The sequence below is a fragment of the Haemorhous mexicanus genome, chromosome 5 (genome assembly GCF_027477595.1).
Source record: "Haemorhous mexicanus isolate bHaeMex1 chromosome 5, bHaeMex1.pri, whole genome shotgun sequence".
Taxonomy (NCBI): domain Eukaryota; kingdom Metazoa; phylum Chordata; class Aves; order Passeriformes; family Fringillidae; genus Haemorhous; species Haemorhous mexicanus.
Genome location: NC_082345.1, coordinates 8,170,674 through 8,192,229, shown reverse-complemented (window position 1 = coordinate 8,192,229; position 21,556 = coordinate 8,170,674). Strand labels below are relative to the sequence as shown.

The 21,556-nt window shown below is 43.6% G+C and overlaps 1 protein-coding gene across 5 annotated transcripts in view; it reads right to left on the bottom strand.

Moving 5' to 3' along the window:
• The window catches only part of ETV6 (ETS variant transcription factor 6), a 128,463-nt gene that overhangs the window by 17,639 nt on the left and 89,268 nt on the right, over positions 1-21,556 (bottom strand). For all 5 annotated transcript variants that reach the window (XM_059845795.1, XM_059845792.1, XM_059845794.1 and 2 more), the window contains 3 exons: positions 14,883-15,047; positions 11,802-11,936; positions 6,769-7,311 (listed from right to left, as the gene is read on the bottom strand). In XM_059845795.1, coding sequence (XP_059701778.1) covers positions 6,769-7,311; positions 11,802-11,936; positions 14,883-15,047 — 843 coding nt within the window. The remainder of the gene's footprint in view (positions 1-6,768; positions 7,312-11,801; positions 11,937-14,882; positions 15,048-21,556) is intronic.

Genomic DNA, 21,556 nt, shown 5'->3' with positions numbered 1-21,556 from the left:
TGACCCCAAGGGATGTTTAGAGTACTCTGAAGCCACTTATCTGTCTAGCCATGGGATGCAAACGGGTGCTACAGTACAGTAATGAGAAGAATGAAATCTAAACACTTGAGCTTTCCTCTGGCTTGGTCAGTCCTGGCTTTTGAGTAGACCTAAATAAGCCCAGACTGCAATTTCTGCTCCTGTAACTGTGCAGTAGGAATGAGACAGCTGTGAAACAAGTCACTTCACAGAACATCTACAACCACCTATCCAAGCTATTGCTATTCAGCCATTGTTTGAGCTTGAGTGTCATTAGTTAAATTGGCAGGGAAGGCCCACTTTCATGCCCAAATTAATTGTTAATGCCACGTTAAGAAGACTCTCAAGGTTATAATGAAAACTCTTATGAATATGAGCTCTATGAGCTTGACTCTCATCCACACTTCAGTCTCTTCAGCAGTCTGGCTTTCCACAGGGGCTCCAAGAGACATGGCATGTAGTGGAAATGTAAAAGTATACACAACTGCAAGAGCAAGTGGTGAAACAAGGCCAGTGACATCATTATCATATCCAAATGGAAGTGACAGGCCAGCATTACACCAGGATTTTCATGGTCTTGCAGGGCTCCAATCTGTCTGCATGAGCTGCTGCCCTCCAGGAAGGAAGGTCAGTTCCCTGGAAAACAACTACTGAACTCCTACCACTTAGAACTGCCAAAGTGAACCACTGCTTTGGTTTTCTCTATGTTGCCAGTCTGTAACTTGAAATTACTCAGCTGCTGTAACCATCCTGTCAAAGTTGCCCCCCAAAGTCTGTGTGTCACCAAAGCCCCACCAGCCACTTCTGTGCTGTCACATCCTGCTGGGTTCATCACTCATGACAGTGGAGAAGACAGCCTTGGCAGTCTTAGGTGGGTACACAGGTAGGCTCCAATGGTATTAGCAATGTTATGTGCTGTCCTGAAGATCAGCTGTGTGTTTGATACATCCCAGATGTGGCTTGCTCTCCTGCTGCCAGGGCACACTGCTGACTCATGCTGAGCCTGCATGAGTTGACCAGCACCCCCAGACTCCCCTGTGCAGGGATGCTCCCCAGACATTTCTCTCCCCATTTCTATTTGGGACCAGCACTGCTCCACCCAAGGTGCAGAATCTATCAGATGGAGTTGTCAGATTTCATCCCATCAATCACAGCCCAGTGCTCCAATCTATACAGACCCCTCTCCAAGGCATCTTGTCCCTCAAGAGAGCCAACAGCATCTCCCCACTTTGGTACCATCAGTAAAACTGCTAAAGGTGCATTCAACTTCTGCATCAGATCACTGATAAATACATTGAACAGGACTGACCCCATAAGTGAGCCCTGTGGAACAACCCTGTGGAACACTGCCAGCCAGATGTGACCCCATGCACTATAGCCCCCTGAGCCCTGCCCTTAGACAGTTCTTTACCCAGTGTACTGGGAACCTGCTCATCCCACAGCCATGCAACTCGACCCTGCTGTGAGGGGCAGGACAAAAAGGCTTCCTTAAAATGCAGAACAACCACACCCACTACCTTCCCTCAGTCCACTAGGTGGGTGATCTTATCATACCAAGACAGCAAATTAGTTAAGAGATTTACCTTTGTGGCTGTCTGTGCCTGATGTCTACATTATTCTTTAAATATCTTTCAACAGTACCCAATATTAACTTTTTCATCATTTTTGCCAGCTATTCTGTGAGGACTAATGGTATCAGTTACAAAACCTGTAACTTCTAAGTTGTGCTTTGATGCTGGTTTTTACCCTCTTCACTACAGAGGTGTAATTGTTCAGTGCCTCCTCTCCCACCCTCCCTCCCTACCAGCCAGCATATGCCATTGCATAGCAAACTGTGCCTGGACAGATGTTTTGTACAGAAAGAAAAAGAAACTAATGTGGTGTAACACATTATAAATAATAAACTAATGTGGTGCATTTGCACAAAGGATTTTGCTGGTGTATGAATAAAAAAAACTCCAGAAGATTATCCTATGATGTGACACAGCTGTAAATGTCCCATGGACACATCTGGAGCAGGCATGGGCACTGGGGCTCTGGTCCTAGTAGCTAAGTAGTGAGGAGACACTGCTGAGGTGCAGTGGTTTGAAGTTTGGTGTCTTTTCATGTTTAAACTCTGAATGTCTGTTGTTACAAATCTGACAGCTCAGCTGAGTTTTTCTTATCCTTATTTAAAAGCTTTCTAGCCCAACTCCAGAGTATAAACAGAAAAAAGTACCGGTTAATTTGCACTTTTTTAAAGCACTGTATTTGTGAAAGGGGTATTCCAGTGTCCCCTCCTGTCTTTTCCCCACCCACACAAGTAATTTTTTCAAACAAAGGAGGAGAATCCATGACTCTGTCCCCACACAAAACTATCAAACCCCTTTGGAAGACCTCCCCATGCTCAGAGCCTACGCCCATCCCAAGTGCTGTTCTGTAGATTTCAGCAGAATGTGAGTCATTCATGGCTGATGTGCTCTTGCCATGGGACTGCATTTTTGGTTTCAGCCATCAGACTGTTTTTATTGAGATGTCACTTACACATGCCTTGCCACAGGTCCATGGGGTTCATGCTACACCCCTGTACTCTCAGAATAAGTGGCACACTGAGAGGCTGAGGTAAACCAGGAGCAAGTCTGGAGCCAGCCCTCTGTCACGACTTCAGCAGGGTAAGAATCCTGTCCATCCTCATTCCAACAGCAGTCAGTGGCTTTATGGGCCTAACCAACACAGTGGTAGACAATGGGCCTTCCAACAGTTTAAACATTGCCTGGCTTTTTCTCTTACTCCTGAAGGGGAAGAAACAAATCCAGCAGCTCATAAAGTCAGATACAGCCCAGTTGCTAAGGTAACCCAGCTGATAAGAGCAGCACGCTGATAGATAACACCAGGCACAGGACTCAACTGCCTTCAGATTTCAGCATGCTGTGGATTAGTGAACAAGTCTTTCAGTCCTAGAGCTGGTATAGAAAAAGACATTGGGAGCTGGAAATCCCAGGGACCTGCTCAGCAATGTATTCCTCCTCACAAGAAATATCCAGAATTGTATTAGTGAGTTTTAAGAAATCAAAAGTGAGGTAAATACCACCATACCATTACCTTAATTTGGATGTTTCTAAGACAACCTCTGTGTGATAAAGGTTAGGATGAAACCAACCCTGTTATAGTTGGATAGTCCTGTAACTGCCTTTTGTACCTTGGGGAAGTACCTTTTACAACATATCAAAGCCCTAAAATCCTTGATAACAAAACCTGCACAGTATGAGATACACGGGGAGTAGAATTCCCAGTCTGCGGTACGGCTAATTTGAGGTGCCCCTCTTGATTTAAAATGCAATTGTGTAAACAAAAAAAAAGAGAAAAAAGGTATCTATTTTCACCCCACATGGAGAGATATCCTTGGAGATAGTTTGTGGGGAACCAAGATCGACTACTAAAAAAAGTAAGCCATATATAGAATGCCTGCTTGCTAGGGTCCAAGTTAGGACTTGACTACCAAGAGTGTTGCTGCTTTGAATTAGCAGTTCCAGTAGGGAAAACTCTCCATGAAACTGCTTTGCTGAACTCCCCTTTTGAGGGGAGTTTTTAATATTTTTCATGTTTTCACAAGCTGTTAACTAGATGACTACTGATGCCTGAGTTACTTAGTTTATCCTTTGCCTGGTGTATTTACAGGAGATGCAAACCTGCTTCTTGGTCATCTCAACATGATGACCTCCAGTTCTGACAAAGTTATGCAAAAGACTTGTGCACATTGTGTTGAGAAGATAGCTAACCACAATTTTCAAAATCAACTCTAGCCAATAATGAATAATATATGTGACCTTAATGAGTAATATAAAGATACTTTATGCCTCCGGCTTTGCTAGAAAAGTGTTAAATGGCCTTAGATGAAAAGATAATAAGACCTTCAACTTGAAATCCTTTGCTGTAAAAATGAAAGTGCTTTACCAGTAAAATTAATATTTTGAAAAATGGTATTACATAAAAAGGTAGGAAAGATTAGTCAGCCAGTGAGTAGAGGTCATTATTTTGTCTGACAGAAGGTCCAGAGCTTTATTGATTGACCTCCTGAAAAGAGAGCATTTGTGTATAGCAGCAAGCAAAAACATTACTTTCTTTCTCAACACCAACTAATGGCATGCTGCATTTAAAAACACATTCAATCCACAAGTAAACAGATTCATGAGGCTGTTAGGTGTCTTAAGTCCAGGGACAATTTTTGTACAATATAAAACATCTGAGCTGGGAACAGAAGATATTCTGGACCACAGCCTAAGGTTTTAGTCAGCAGCCTGCCAGGCTTCCCAAACAGCTTCTCATCACTATCTCCCCTGAAAATCACCTGCATCCAAGTGGTTAAGCCATAGGAAGTCAAGGCTCTTCTCACCAGAGTAAACAGTTGAGTACTTAGCTCTGGCACTGGACTATTGGTAAATCTTTTCACTGCCCAACCCATCAGCCATCCTCATCAAGAAAATGGAGGTAATGCCAGTGATTTCTAAAAAGCCCCTTTGAAGAATTTATCTGCATTGATCTACATTTGCAGTTTCAGAGCCACATCTCACACCTTTCATGGTCTCTCTCACACTGAAGTGGTGAGCATGGTTGGTCAAGCACCTCCATGTTAACTATGGCAGTAAAGGTGAGGACACTGAGATGAAAAATACATTTATGATGACATAAAAGATAAAACACTTATTGGCAAGAGCTGAGAGATGCGTGGGAAGGAGGTAGAAAGCTACTTTCTTTCTAGGGGGTCTAAGTATGCTGCCATTGAATTCAACAGCTCCAGTGAAGTTGATGTCAGGCATGAAGCATGGGCTGTCTAAATGCTTGGCAGTAATCCAGTTTTTATCACCTTTAAATTAGCTGTGAGATCTTAGGAGGGTGTCTGTACAGTTCAGGGGCCATTACAATCCAACCAGAGAAGCAGTGGCTTGTGCCTGTACAGCAAATGAGGCATGAGAACTTTTACAATTAAAGGACTTGGGCACTGATAGAAGTACACTGGCCAATTTATCAGCAGAAATCTAATCAATCTAACCATGAGCTCTGTAATTCCCCAACCCTGGGCCATAAAACACCGCCCTCATCTGAACCAAATGCTTGAGCACACTCCAGGTTTTTCTGGAATTAAATAATTCACCAGTTATTTCAGGTATGCCACCCTTGCTTGTGGGTCTCAGCCAAAACATGGGCCTGCAGTGAAAGCAACTCAGTCTGCAGGTTTAGCCTTTGGATAACATTTTTAATGGCTACACATACTTGCCAAGCAACTGTGTTAGGCCCAGATTTCCAAAGGCTTGGGCTCTGTTGCCCTGCAAACAGCATAGGGATAGAAAGGACATGGGAATTACTGGGGCTGGTGTCACTGGACCCACTGCACAACGCACAGACACCAAAGATTCCCAACTATGTAAGAAAATTCCTAAGAGTAAAGTAAAAAAATTACAGCACCACATACTCTCCATATTTTTTCTTACATTTATTTCAGACTAGGGTTTACTCTTAAAGAATGTTTTCTCTGGAAAATAAAAATTAACTGCCTTGTTCTCCCAACAACACTTTCTGGGAAGGAAGTCTCCAGTGATGCGACCAGTAGGGTATTTTCTCTGCCATAATTTTAAGTATATTTATTAACTTGCTGAGAATTTTGTGGGTAATAAAAATCAAAAGGAGAGAGACAAATGTCAGCCTGGCAAAAATGTCAAAGGATTAATTTCTGTAACTCATCTTTCTGTTAGTGAAAGGATCATGGTCCTTGCTGTGCTTGATCTTGACTAGATAGTAAGCTATATATCTTTGGAATTTAAAGTGGCAAATCTTAAGAAAACAGAAAATCTTCCTCATTAAAGCTGAGGCAGCACCACATCTGTAACAAATTTAAGACATGTAAGGACAAAAAAGAACAAGGTGTTTGTAGCTCTGTGGACATGTGTAATACCTCACAGGAGCTGGGGATCACATCAGGTCACTGCTGACACAACTGCAAGGAATCTTTCTGGGTGTGGTGTGTATTTGCATCTCTCAAAAGAAATTGGTTACTGGGGCATTCAGCGTATTTCTGAAGTGGTTGGATTCCTCTTCCCCCTCTCCCTGTTTACAGTTCCCTTTGGAGTACAAGAAACATTTTCTGTAACCTCAGCTTCCTGATTCAGTGGTTGTGATGTCAGTTATTTACGATAACAAAAGTGAGACAATGCCTGTGGTTTGTGTGGGACAAAGCCAACCTCGTTTCTGTAAAAAGGGACAGTCCTGATGTGAGAAGCCCAGGGAAGGCTATGAAGTAGGACTCTGAGGTGGTATTTCATTAGTACTGCCAGCTTCATAATGGGCTTGACACTGCATTACTTCAAAGGCCACTGACAGAGGGTTTCTTCATTTCCATAGGATTGGACACTAATGTGAATGGAACTCTTGGAAAATTCTCTCCTTGCAGAACAAGGCTTCAGAGATAGGTATCTTGGGAAAGGAATGGATTGCTAGTGGGTGGAGAGGTAGCGAGTGTCAGGATGCAAATGTTCCAATAGCAATTACACATTCTGTGGTCACAGGCAAGTCATTCTGCACCTCTGCTTACCTGTCATGAAACTCGTGTATTAATATTGCACTGCCTGAGCCACAGATGTAGTGAAACTTGCACAATGCCAGTAAACTCTTGATGTCACAGAGTAGCAAAAGGAAAGAAGAAACCCTTAAAACAAAGCATGGTTAGTTATGAATGAAGAGCACCAGCTTTGGTGTAGCCTACAGAATGTCCCTTACCTGCTATCCTGCCGATCGGCATCGCGTGGTCCTCGGGAGGGGAGACAGACACCATGATGTGGTTCATATAAGCTAACTCTTCTCGGTGGGACAGGTTGATGGGCTTGACATCCCTGTGCAGCCCATCCTCAGACAACCTCGGTGGTTTGAAATCGGAGTGCCTGGGGTTCAGTATCAAAGGATGCATGATTGGGCTGGGCATCAGCTGGATGACCCTGGTGTTCTCCTGGCGAGGGCTGGAGGGCTTCTGGAGCAGCTCAGAAGGAGGCGGGCAGTGATTGTTTTCTATTGGGGACACTGAGAGAGGATAGGGCTCGTGCTGGTTGTTCTCATACTGGTGCCTTGACCCTGGCATCCTGTCGGCCGGGGACAGGCGACGGAGGGTGCTGTCCATGGGGGACTTCAGCGGGTGCTGGTCAGGGTCTGGCGATGGACGGTGGTTGTTGGTGATGGGCGACCGCGAGCGATGCAACAGTTCAATGGTTGGGGGGTTGTGGTGGAGTCCTTCTGCAGATGGTCTTGGAGTTCTCTGCACAAAGCTATCTGTGGAGAAAAAAGAAGTCCCCAAAATACAGATTGTCTATATTGTGATAAAGGTGTAGGATCTACTGGTGATGGCTTGTAAATGTTTTTTATTTGTGAGACCTACAGATGCCCAGTTCTGCATAAATGCAGATAGCTACTATTTCTACACAGAATGAAAACAGTGAAAACAATCTCCCTCCACTACCATGTGAACACAGTTCCTTGGGAAACACACTAAGAGAAATCCCATTTTGAGGAGTTGACTGAATACTTGTGAAGCAAGTGTGTTTCTGCACAATTTTTTTGAAATTTTTCTCCTGCCATTTCTGTCTCTCTGTGTCATTGCTCTTACTACCATGATGAGCACTTTAAGGTAGAAGGGAAAGAAAAAAAGGGAAAATGTCTCCAGGAAAATACTGGGTATTAAGTTTTAGATGGTAGAGGCTTAGGTCAAGGTAGAGAATAACTCAGTTTGAAATATGAACTGGGTGGTTTAAAAAAGCCCTACTGGTAGGAAGCTCTTTATGAAACCCTATGTTTGATCCCTGCCTTAATTTTAAGAGCATGCTACATCTTCATAAGGACATTTTCATCTTCTTTTTTTTAGTCTGTAGCGTCTACTGATGAATTGCCCCATATAAGCACTGACGTGTCTTCAGCAGGAGGACTTCTAGCAACACTTTTGTATGAACACACTTTCCCAGATGTGATGCTTAACAGTAGTAGGGAGATAAATCACTAACAATCCTCTCACAAAATTAAAATTTTTGCCAGTACAGACTTTCAGGTTAGATAAAGCCATCAATTTTGACTTGGGAAACTACTGACAAAGAGGAAAGTACCACCAGAGCTACAGTGACCAACAGGTTTTTAGCAGAAAAAACAAAGATCAAATTTCAGTGCTGTTTGTTGAAAGCCTTGGGTGATAAGAGAAGGAAACTTTGGGTACGTGTCAACCACTGATACAAGTAGCCTATTTGAGGCTGCCTGTTTGTTCACTCCATTTCCTCAGAATATGAAATTATTCTCTTGCTGTCTTGCCAAGGAAGTGATACCTGTTGGAAAACCCTGTTGAGGTGAAGACTGAAGGGCTCCTGCTGCTCTGGAACCCAGGCAGGCATCAGGAGATGGATCAGCACATACCCAGGGAAAGGCCTGAACAGGAAAAGCTCAAGTCCTGAGAAAATGTACCAGACAGTGACATAGCATCTGTACCAGAACCCTAAAGTCTACAGGAAAACCTGGAATTTTAGGCAGAACCTACATTGCTCTAGAATACTTATTAAATACACCTGTGGTTCCAGACAAGAAAAATGCATTTGTAGAGCTGTTCAAGATATTCACAATGGAAGAGCTGGAGGACATGAAACTCCAGAGCTATATATTGTTCTTGCTTAAACCCAAACACTTTTAAATACAATCTGGCCAGCAAATGTGGGATGGCCCAAATGAAGATCAAAGAGGGAAAAATTACAACTGTACCTACTCTCTGTGGCTGTCTTTCCTTAAAGTCCCCTTTCTTTGCCACAACAGAAAGAAAATCAACTCCCAAATTTTACTCTGTGTCCTATCTTCTACAGACCATCCACCCCCATCACTGTACATCCAAATGCACTGTGCTCATTCTTGGCCTGCAAATACAGACCAGAATATTGTCTTGTTTGTCCTAATTATTTAATGCCTTGGCTGAAGGGAGCACCTAACTTTAAAGTAGAAAGGAATGCTCTGCTGTGCTTTTCACCAAGCTCTCTGAAAACATTAGCTGGCTCTGACAAACTCCAAACAGAGGTGTTTCTATCTGTCTGCTTCCAAACCATGGTTACTGAACCTGGACAGAGAGGACAGAAAGTAGAGACCGAGGAACTCTTGGAAAAGCAGGAAGAGGAAACACCACAAATGGATACACACTAATGATTTACTTTCCTTCAAGATCTTTTTCTTAAAGTACTTAACAAAAGAATCCCCCCATGGCCAAAGATGTTTGTTTGCCATAAAACAGTTCCAAGTCAGCTCTAAGCAGGACTGCTAGAAATGACCCTGAACAGAATAAAATCCTCATCACATTCATTCCATTGGCATATCTGGTGATTGTAAGTTGAGCACACATGGTACATCATTTCAGGCACTAGATGCACTCTGGATTTTCATTCCAAATGAGCAACACTCTTGAAGACAAAGCTGTGAAAGGAAATTCACCTCCCAGGAAATTTGCTGACCTATCCATACAGGGATGGGTGGGGCTGCACTTTGGGAGTGAGCAATTGCTGGCATGGCAGTCCCAAAGATTGGCACACTCTGCTTGGCCATGAAAGAAGTGCAGGGAATGACAGTGTAAGCTTCCTGCATGGCATCCCATCCAGTGACTCAGAGCTCTGTCAGAAGGACCACTGGAGATGAAGGTAATTCACTTTCCATTGCACATCCCTCTGCAGGGACAAAGCCCATTCCAAGCCAATATCCTGAACTGCAGTCAATTGATTTCTAACAGCCAAACCCCCTTTGTTTAAGCCTAGTAAGAAACCACTAGAGGGAAAGCATTTAAAAGCAGGATCATAAGTATAATCCATTAGGAAACAGGAAAAAGAGCCAGAAAATGGAAAAGATCACTGGAGTAAGGAGAGATTGTAATAAAGACACATCACCTGTGAAGTTTAACCACTCAAAATGGGGCCAGGGTAAAATCTGTCCCCAATGTCACAGTCTGTGAGTTAGTCTGGGTTAAGTTCTGCTCCTTGCATTCATTCTCCTTTTTAAAGTAAGTTGTATTTTGCTGAGGCAAAATGAAAACTCAATTGTGATAGTTTCTCTCAAGTGACTTTGTGAAACTGGAAGAAGAAGTAATGTCCAAATAAACAAATTCACCTGCCTGTAAATTTTTGGCATAGAGATTTTTTGATTGCTCAGTCTTGTGGGAAGCAAGCTGTAGTTTCTTTTGCTTATTTTGAAGTTCCTCTCATAGCAAATCAAGAACTAATTTTTGTCATTATAAAGAGAAGTTTTAAGTAATAGCACAGAGTTCTCTGAGAAAAGCAGTGCTGCCATCAGCAGCCAGAGTATTGTAAGGAAGAAATCTTAGTTGTTTCTTAATCACTCAATTGTAAAAGACACATTTTTTAAATGACACACATGAAAGGCCAAGTGACCATCCCTGTGAAATCCTGTCTAGTCAAAGTTGCTCCATATGTTAAATGTAGGAGTGCCAGAGAGCAGCTAGTATTTCTGTTTGAAATTTAGAATGGGAAAACTTGTGGGTGAAGGCCAAATTTAAGGAAAAGACTGAGATTTTATTAATGGTCTGAATACAGTGGCAACTGTCTCTGCTCAGCTCTGCCAAATGAACCTCAGCTAACCTGGAATATTTACACAGCTGTGTGGAAACACTTTGGAGTATCCTTCTTCCACCTGCTGCTGTCCTGCTGTTGGCTTAGCCTCAGGGTTTTGCTGGTGCCATTTGACTCTGGCTACCTCAGACTGGCCACAGGCAACTTACACAGGTCTGACAGCACCCCTGAATCTTCTCTTGCTATCCCATGTTAAATCTTGAAATAGATTCATATCAAATAGAACAAGCACACTTTTTCTACAGTTAGCAGAAACCAGGGTAACATCCTAACTCACTTATATTCTCTTCTCCTGTTTACTCAAAAAAGGAGTAACAATACTTTTTCCTAGATTTTTAAATTGAAAATTGAATTCATTTTTAATTGAAAAAAATTCATTCTGCCAGATGCTTTCGTGGAAAGGACCTCTGAAAAAGCTAAAGTTTTATATTTTTTATGATATACCCAAGAAATCCAAGAAGTACTTCAGTATGTGTATTTTTAAAGAAATTAAAACCTCAATTTTCCAGTGAAAAGATGCACTCTTCCATTTTGCAGTAGAAGCCCAAATATGCAATTCCACAAACTTAACTATTCTTTTTTCATCACCACTGATAGTCATGGTATGTGTGCACACTACTAGACCTAAGCAAGTAATTCTGATAGTAGAAATGAGAGAAAACCTGCAGAAGCCCACTTCTCTCACCAGAATTGCTCAAGCAGCCCAAAAGCTGAGCAATGTGATGGGCTCAGTGCCAGGAACTCTGGCATGATGTTCTGACAGACTGCCAGCTGAAGTGACTGGGAGCTGGATATTCCCCTCTGAGGCTGCCCTCCCTTGCTCTGCCAACAACTGCATTTAGCTGCATCTCCAGGATACTAAAAGTTCACAAAGCAACTTTGCCTACCTAACTGGGTGTGAGGAAAAATGAATCAATAGGGTCAGTAAAATGATCTGCTTTTTAATCTGTACCTGACAGAGCTTTTAAAGGTGCTTTGGAAACAGAACAAAATAAAAGAAGATAAATGGAGAAGGGCTTGTTGACTCACTAGACCATTTGGTTGTTCCAAAGCTATGGAGACAGAGAGAGGAGAACAGCTTTATTTAAGTAACTTTGGAGCAAGAAAATTACTTAATTCCTACTCGCCTCTGTAAAGGCAGCTCCTGTAAGAATGAGGCAGAGTTACCTTCATCATGATTCTGGTGCAATATGACCTCTGGCTGAGCATGGATTGAGTTCCCAGGGTGGAAGAAGGGTGTGAAGAGCATATGAGCTTTCCTTTGCTTCAGGATTTGCTGAAGGAGTTCATACAAAACATCACCTGAAAGACAAACAGCAGGAAAAAGGAAATGAAAATGTAAATAACTGATGAGAAGACTCATTTAGCCATCTGATGCATGAATTCATGGCTCCCGGGTGCTATTTTCAGACCCAAAAACGCTAGCAGTAAAATCCTGCACTTCACTGCTATGCAAAGTTCTCCTCTGAAAGGGAAAAGAGGCACATCACACCTCTGAGTGTGACTGTGGCAAAACAGAACAACATTCCCTGGCACCATAATTATTGTATCTTTCCTTAATGGAACATAACACCACAATATCCAGGAGACCAGTGGACTAACTCTTATTTTGTGCCTTTTATAAATTTCATCTTGTATGGATGACCTCATCTCAACATCTACACCAAACACATAAGGTACTTTTGCATTTGGTCAGGTGTGACTGGTTGTACATTTCAATTGTACATCACAGGATAGGAAGTCTCTTGACTTTTCATTCTGCCAGCTCTTTTGTTTGTCACTGCTCATATTACAGAGGAACAGGCTGCAACAATTACATATTATCTGAAAACCAAATTAGTGAAGTTTCACTTAGGAAACCTTAGATTTTCTGGGAGAGTTTTCTCAGACATGGGGGTTTTCAGTAGTTGTTTCTATGAGATTGTAAGCTGTGTACCACTTGTGCCTTGTCTCTGTAAACTGCCAATATTCTAATTTGTGGGCAACTTGTGTTTCTTGCTGTGAAACAGTTAAAGCCATACTGCCTTCCACAGTTCAGTTTCCTTTATTTTTAACATCTAGGCTGCTTTTACTGTCTCAGCAGTGACTTTAGGGCATTTTTAAAAGGTGATTGCAATATCTGAAAGCCTAATTAAAAAGCCTTGAGCACCCAGTTACATGAAAGTCTAAAAAGTGATTTTACCACATAATTTCCATCATTGAATGCAACAGTGGCATAATCATAAATAACTAGTGCTGTAACACTCAGAGCAATAAGGTAGCTAATTTGTACCTCTTTTGATTGGCTGGACAGACTAGTGAAAACATCCACAAAGCTGTCTGTGTTTTGGGGATTTTTACCTAATGAAATAGCTGAGATCTCTGCATCACACAGATGCAGCAATGTTAAGATGGTGGAAAATGCTTTACACACTCTCCCTCCTTGCCTCCCTCCCTCCCTCCTCTGCTGCCTCTCTTCCTTGGGCAGCCCTGAACAGTGTTGAGGCTGTGAGCCCCTTTCTTGGCAAGACTGTGGGAGTGATGCCCTTCTCCTGCTTTAACCATGAGGGGAAATGATACAGCTTTCATGTGGCCTCAGTCTGGAAAAAATTAATGCCTCTGTGGCAAACATTATTTCACAGTTCTTCAATTTCATGTACAGTTAATTCTGGGAAATGCTGAGCTAATGTCCCTTTACCTACAGTTATCTCAACTTTTAGGGACTGACTCAGATAGCCTCCACAAGGTTTATTATCAGTGGGGAATACCTGGAGGGAAGGAAGAGACAAAATGCAAGGGAGGAGGCCTTTGGCTGGGTTGTTTCGTTCCAAATTCAGCTTAACCTTCTGAATAAAGTGAGATTTTGCAAGTCAAAGGCTCTTCTCTGGGAACACTCTATTTCCAGCCTAGAAACATTTTTAATCCTGCTTATTTCAAGTGCCCTCACAGCACACAAGGGGAAGAATAGGAACATAACTTGCAGGCAGGAAGGGGAGTTGCAGACAACATACATAAAGGGGTCCCTTGCAGTCCTTGCCCACATCCCTGCTTTTAATACTACTTTTGCTTCAAGCAGGGCTAAGTTTTACACTCCAAGTGGTGTACCAGAATTAAAAAAAAAAAAAAAGAAAAAGAGACATTTCTAGGCATTAGTTCTCACTAGTGTATTACAGTGGCAACAGACACTAACGTTTGGGCTCTTCTTCCATACAAAATTAATCCTGGATTTGAAGCACATGCTTAAAAAACTTTATATATACTAAACATAAGCAACAGTTTGTGAGGCAGATTCTGCAGGAGGATGGTTGTGGAGAGTGGCCAAGCAGGTTGGTGCAGAATCAGACCCACAGCTTGATTATCAGCTGGATCCCAGCAGCACCAGCTGTAGTCCTGCACCTTGTGAGCCTTGCACTGGAAGCCTCCTCACAGCAATTCTGTCACCACTTGGTCCAAGCTCTTTAATCTCCTATAGTGATTGAAGTGCAAGCCTTCTATTTAACAGGAGTACCTCGTGTGGTCACAAAAAACAAAGCTCACAACTCATATTTAAACATCCCTGACAAAGGAGGGCAGAGGCTTACTCTGACTGTACAACTGGAGCAGACAGACCACAGGGGATACAAATACAGGCAGGCAACACACACATTTCTAAATCTCCTTTGTGAATAAATGAAGACATAATTTGAGCAATAGGCAGACTGATTCACACACCTGTCTGTGCTGTGCTGAGGGCTTGACTCCAGCACATGTGAGAATATGGTAGAGTAAAGCAAAACCCACAGGGGCTGTTAAACAGAGGCGAAGTCCCCAAGGAAGGAGTTTTGCAGTCACTTTTAGCAGCACCTCAGCCAAGACCACTGGGAGGCAAAATGCTAATACAGGCTGCCTAAAGAGGCTGGAGCACTTGATTGACTTGCTGCTGTAGTTGGGTCTGTGAACAGATAAGCCTTTGCAGGAAGAGCTGGAAGTCACAAAATGCTGCCAGAGCAGCTTGCCTTCTGGGAGCTCTGCAGGGAGTTTTAACTATAAACAGGTTGGATGTTTGGGGTTGAAATTGCATTCAAATATGCCTACAACTCAGGTGTATCAGGATTTCCTTCCCTCTTTGTCCTTTTTGTCCTTGCCTCATAGAAGTGTCTCTGTCCTCCCTTTCCCCTCCCTTTCCCAGTCCACCTCAGCAAAGGTGACCATTTCATTCTCTGACCCTCTTCAGCTTTTGCTGCAGCTTCCTCTCTCTTTGCAATGACAGCTTCTGTAAATAATCCTCACCTGAATGAGGGGACCTGTAGCGAAAGTCCTCTTTGGTCAGGAGCAGCAGAGCTTTGCCGTTCATCTCGAAGGAGCTGCTCTCAATGGGCCTCAAGGAAAACTCCTTCTCTGCCCACCGGAGCCACTGGGCCACATCTTCCCTGCTCCAGTAAACTGGCTGCAAACCTGGGCAGAAAGAGAGCACAGTTGTTACCAAACTGAGACAAGGCAGAGGAACACAGGCAGACATCACTGATCCCCCCTTTCTCCCCACAGCACAACCTACAGAGTCTCAGGGGAAAGGGTAGGAGAGCAATGCCATGTTGGTACAGGATTACTCCAAGCACTGGGCTGAGAAATACTTTGGCACTTTGGTTTATCTGTGACATATTGAGAACCAAGAACTGACTCAGCAGCCTGAAGAAAGCTCACAGGACATTATTTCATTCCAGGTTTCCACTGTGCAAAAGGATTTTCCTCCACGTGTTCCTTCTGATGTGCAGAGCAAGCAGCAGGGAAAGTCCTTGGTGCCATCCATCCTTGGTGTGTATCCTTTCACAGAAGAGAGGTGTGCTCTCTCTTCACACCCCTTGTACATTCATGGACCAAGAATAATGAAAAGTTGTCAAATGCAAGACAGCCATGGCTTCTCTCCAGGTGGCTGGGGTGGGGTCTGTAAGGAAGGGCAGCTTGAATTCAGCCCCTGTAACAGTGTGATTATCAGCACATGTATTGTTGAGAGAGGTGTATTCACAGAGGCCCACCCCTTCTCCAGGTGCCATTAGGTGAGCAGGTGCCATTCCCATACTGGAGAGGAAAGCCAGGGCCAAGATTATGCCACCTTTGGCACTGCTTTAGCCTGTGTTTCCTGTAGAGCAATCAAATATTGCCAATGGAACTAGGTCCATGTAAGAGGATATACCATTTTTTAGTAAAATAGTAGGGATATTTGGTTTGGGGACAGATTTTCCAAGATGCCAAGGAGAATGTGGCACTCCCTTTGTGCCAGCTAGCTCATACAGTATATACAGCCTAGGCTATTGTGTTTACTCACAGAGGCCCAACCACATTACCATCAAAGACATTTTGCCTGGAACCTTTATTGGGCCCAGGCAGAGAAGCTTGGGAGGTATGACAATTCAATATCTGTTCTACACACAAATTTAAAATAGCTTCCTTCCCCTGGAGAGAGGGCAGCACGGTGAAGAGCTGTTTATACCCAAGTAGAGAGATTATCTCCAATCCATTGGGCGATAAAAGCTTTATTTTCCTTTCCCCCTCGTGAGATGACTCATTGTTTGACTTGCTACAAAGCTTACCCACTGTGCATAGGAACATAAAATTTGCCATATCTGATCAGATCTCTGGTACACAGCCTCTGGCAGGAGCCAATACCTTATGCTTCAGAGGAAGATGAACCTCCCTTCCTTATATTGGACCTGGCTGATTGTACACTGCACATGGGAAGAAATTTCCTTCCTGGCACACCATTCTCTGAGATCTGATTACCCTCCTCCTACCAAGCACTGAAAGAAGCCTGAGAGAGTTGTTCCACTCTTGTTTTGGTTTGGTTTTTACTTCTTTAACAGATAGGCAACCCTTTTATTTCTGTTTTAGCAAGAGGTAACATGAAGTGAATTGCATTCTGCTGCTTTGCCAGATTCCCAGACAACGGCTTTGGAAAGTCCCAGAGCCACAGCTGCATACAGAACTGAATCTCTGTCAGAAGAGGAATTGAGATTGTGCCTGAGAAAGGGTCAGAGCTGACCTAAGGAAGGGATGCCTGCACGGCCGTAGCAAGAATTTCCATTAGCTCTCAACTGTAGCATACTATTGTACTACAGAAACAAGTGGTAGCCTTTAATTATTTATGAAGCAAATTCTCTTCCCCCTATGAATTAGGGTCTGCTTATTGAGGTCAGAGTTTTCTGTAGGACCTTTATTTTTGAAGGGACTGCTTTGAGGTGTAGATTTGCTCAGAGACATGGAAACTGTCATCTAAAATGCCAGAGTGAGGTTCATCTTCTGCTGAATAAAGGGCCATTCCTGCAGAAAATACACTCCAGACCCCAGGCTGTTGCTGTAGCTAAAAGAGAAAGGTGAGACATGATGCAGGCAGACCACAACATACAAAAGGGTTTTACAAGACCATCTGAGGAGTGCTTGAAATGCTCGTGTGTGATTTCTTTTGCCTCCCTCTCTGCCACACCATGGCAAGCAATAAATTGCCCAAAGGCGAACTGTTGTGTAGAAATCTAACTGGCCTTCTGATGTGTACTTCACCTGAATAGGCATTAAACAAAAGAGAACATCACAGTGAAAATCAGGCTGACAAGGACAGAGTTGTACCATAACTTCAACATGAGATGTGTGCTCCCTTACAGATAACAATGTAATAAGTAAATCACTCCCTGTACAAACACAGATCAACACTTCCCATCTACAGGTGACAGTACACTTTTGACTTCTGTTCAATTAGTACAAAAGTACTGTGTCCAAAGAGAGCTTTAGATTGATGAGTGCTAGACCCAGAACATCCAAATAAGTTACACAGACTGGGACAAGCCCCATGAGCTGTGCTGGCAGCTCTGAAACAGACCCAACACTTCACACTGCAAATGAGGTCTCTGCTGGGTTTCAGTAGCACCTCTGAAACTTGTGAGAAAAGCCCCAAAGTAATATGACCTAGGACCACCTGGCTTGAAATTACTGAGAAATCAGCTAGCAGCCAGTCTAATTCAGTTTGGCTATGGCAAAACTGAGTGGGTGGATGTGCCACATCACTCCACCCCTGGGGTGATCCCATAATTAAAATACTTACATTGTGTTTGGAAAACATAAGGTGCCATAAAATAAGTAAACTGCTTTTCCCTAGATGGATTTCTTATTCTCTCACATCCCTCCCTTCCTGCCCTGCTGCTTTCCTGGGAAGTTAAGTTTCTCAAAAAAACATGCCCTCACCACATGCCCATTTGTTTTGTGAGGCTGAACCAGTTCAGTCACAGGAGGCTTTTCTAGGGGTGCAAAGCAGTGTTGCTAAAAAGTGCTTCAGAAACTGTCATTCAAAAAATAATTCTTTTATGAGCAGTACAGTGTCTACTAAACTTGAATGCCACCTTCTTTGACCCTTCTTAAGAAGAAGTAGTTGGTTTTGTGAAAACAAGGTCATGAGATGGTTGGCTTTGCAGCTGAAGGGATTTTACAGCACAGTGTACACTGCTATCAGTAGGTAATGAAAATGCTTTCCTGTACTGTCCATGGAAGAAAACCTAATCCCACTTATACTATTTTTCTTCTTTGGATGCTGTTTCTTATTTCCCGCTCTCCATCTTCTTTTATTGTCATGCCCACAGTGGAGGAAAATGGGCTCTTTTTATCTCTCTGGTTTTATTCCCTGCAGAAGCTAACAGCACTGTCTTTAACTAACAAAGATATTTACCAAGGAGAATAAAGTGAGGAAAACAAGAGCTGTGTTGCAAAATGAGAGCAGAGTTTTGCCTCTTGAACCGACTGCTGAAATCAGTGTGAAGTTTTTGCTGCTTTCACTAGGTGCAGATCAGACATGGGGGATGCTGCCTTTCTCCCAGCCTGCCCTCTCGGTGGTCACGGACTTCTCAGGGTGAATTTTGACCTCAGAGTCAGACCTGGCTCTGCTCCCATCTCTGCCTTTGTGCCTCTGGCTGAAATCTGGCAAGTCCCCATCATGGTCTCCCTATCTGTGTAGTGCAAAAATTAACAACAACAAAAACTTCCTGAACAGCTGAAAGCAGGTTAGACCAAGCTGTGCAAACCATCAAAATCTGGTTCTATGAGATCCAGCATATTCTCTGTCTTCTGTCAGTTTCCAAGCACCACCTCCAGAAGAGTAAAACACAGTAATTTACTGACATGTTTATAAACTGACAGCTTTAGATGTATTAAACAGGGAGCAAAATCTGTGCTCACCTTTCTACCGCTGCAGGCTGATGCACTGGTGTCTTAATAGATTGTCTACTTCTGCAGCATACTCCTCACCTGAAGTCCTGTTCTGACACCTGCTACTCTGGTGACCTTATAAATTATGAGGATGATCAATTCTCACACTGCAGGGCACAAGCTGGTAATCATCCTGAGTGCACAAGGAATCCACTCTTTGCTCCTTTCTATTCTCAAGCAGCAAAGCAAAGTACAATGGAGAGGGACTGATGGGGTAATTTACACTTTGAAGTAGCCAGTAAGCCTGTTAAGCACCAACAGATATGGGCACAAACAGGAATGTGCTGGTCTGTTGGACAGTTTAGGCTGATGGTCTCTGAAGAGTTCACTTCTGACAGAGAGCCCCTCCAGAAACTGAAGCATGGTCAGGCTTTGAGGACAGAAAAACAGAGAGCTCTGCTCAGGCAGTAGAACCTTTGCACTTAGAACTACACAGCCAGCAATATTTTCACCTGACCACACACTTCTTGTGGGGTTACAACTTTGTTTTTTGAAGAGATGTAGCCAACTTAAAATCATGCAAAGCGCTTGCACTCAGCAACCCCTTCTTTGGTTTGGAAGACAGAGTATGCATTTTACAGTATGAGTTGCTGTGTTCAGTGAATGCAACAGATACACCTAAAATGTGAAGTATAATGTACCACAGGCTGTTTTCACCTTGACTCATTTTGGAACAATCTGAGGACACAAATCCAATGCAAAATGTGATGCACTGTGCCACCGAGAGCTGCTGTTCTGCTTTAGTTTCGAGATGAGGACGCAGGCACAGGACAGCACGCACATGGAAAACAGCATTCACAGCAAGTTCTGTCTCACTTTTTGTTCCACTTCAACTATGCTCTCCATCCTCCCCCTGGCAGGCAGGATGATGGTGTGAGAAGGGGCTAAAGACAGACCTCTCATTTATCCCTGCTTTCTGCAGGGCAGACAGAATTGTTCACACTCCCACGCCAAAAACTACTTAGCATGGTTGGGCAAACAGCAAAGGGGCCAGTGCATGCAAATCAGCAGCTGCTTTCCAAACACCCAGGGACAGATGCATCATCACTGGCAGCATCAGGGAAGCCAGCTCAAGTCTGTAGCTACTGTGAGCCTTTAGTGGGGAAAATGATGCTGGAGAAGTTCAGAACACTTGAATGTCTCCTATCAAGTAACTCTTTAGGAACTGATGCTCTCTTTCTTTGTTATTAACAAAATTTTTCCTTGTTAGCTGTAAAACATAATATGTGCCTCTGCATATGATGGTGTATGCAAAGCAGGAGAGGTGGATGAGGTTGTGTTTTGGTCTTAATTTCGGTATAAAGGCAACACAGTCTGGAAGAAAAGCATATGATTAGATTTAAATCCATTTCTCAGATTCTGCCAGAGCAACTTTTTACACTCCCTTCCCATCTCACATCTTTGTTTGGAATGCTGGACTACCAAAATGCAAAGAGGTGTCACAGTGCTTTGCCAGTTAACATCCAAAATGCTCTGAAGTGCAAATTGCAGCACAGCTGCTTCAAAGACACTATTTCAGAATTGCCATGGTGCTGTGTGTGCTGCTCTCTGGTTCCCTGTTTGGAGACCCTGATTGTTGCTGCAGACCAGGGGCCCTGTCCTGGTATGTGCTTGGACGTGACAGAACCAGCACCACCACCATGCTGCTCCCCAGCAGGGCAGTGCTGAGCTCAAGAGCTGAGTGGGATCACGGTCAAGGCCTTTCCAAACTGAGCACTAAGGTCCTCCTGAGGCAGCAATTCTGCTCCTTCTCTGCGGGAGCTGCTGCATCCATCTCTGAACCCAAGTGACTTCCCCAAAGCACCCAGCACCCACAGGGTGCTCTTCAGAACTGTCACTTCTGTGGAAGGTAAAGGCAGGAAGGGCAAAGATCTTGTTTTCTCAGGAAGTCTTTCTAGTTCCTCAGAGGTAGCAGAAATCTGAGGCGTGCCTAGCTATTCCCATGCAGATGGAGAGTGTAATGAAGTGCCCTCAGGGCCTGTTCTGGGGTTAGCATACATGGGGGAGATGTAGCCCTGCCACAGGGCAACTCCTGTACTGCTGGTGGTCTGTGCACTTGCTGTTAGGAGTAGGGGACAGAATTCTGTGTGCAGTGATGTGCCTGACCACTTGCTCCTTCCAGCAGGTGCCCCTTGACCCAGGCAGTGGAGAAGCAGTGGCTATTCATTGCTGATGGCTTGCAGGGACTGCCTCATCCTACAGGAGAGAGCTGGCTCTGCAATTCCCAGGCCCAGAGATAAGCAAAGGTAGAAAATGAAGAAAAGGTTAATCCTGGCTAATCCTTAGAGAGAATTATTTGGGAGGTGAGTATGTAGTGGTACAAAGGAAATGCATGGCAGCAGATAAAAATTCCTCTTTACAGGTCTTGTTGAGGAAAAAAATGATTGGATAGGGAACACAGGAGTTGTGGCAGGAAAAGAGACCACAAGTGAGGCTTGCACGTTCTTTAAGAAGGTCTGAAAGTACCTGTAATCAGAATGACAAGGCTTTGAGGAACCTCCTACACTGCTGGGAACAGAGGGCAAAACAGCTTTTTCAGTAGTAATCTGAAATAAAAGGCACAGGCTTATTTCTCCTGGTGCCCTGTTGAACAAGGTATTAGAGTAGAGCACAAGTGCAGGGAATGCTCTGTGCACTGTGCCTGCTCTGGGGCCTCCATGTGTGCAGACATCTGCAGAAACCAACCCAGCAAAGCTCTGCCATGGGTTTCTGCCATGCTG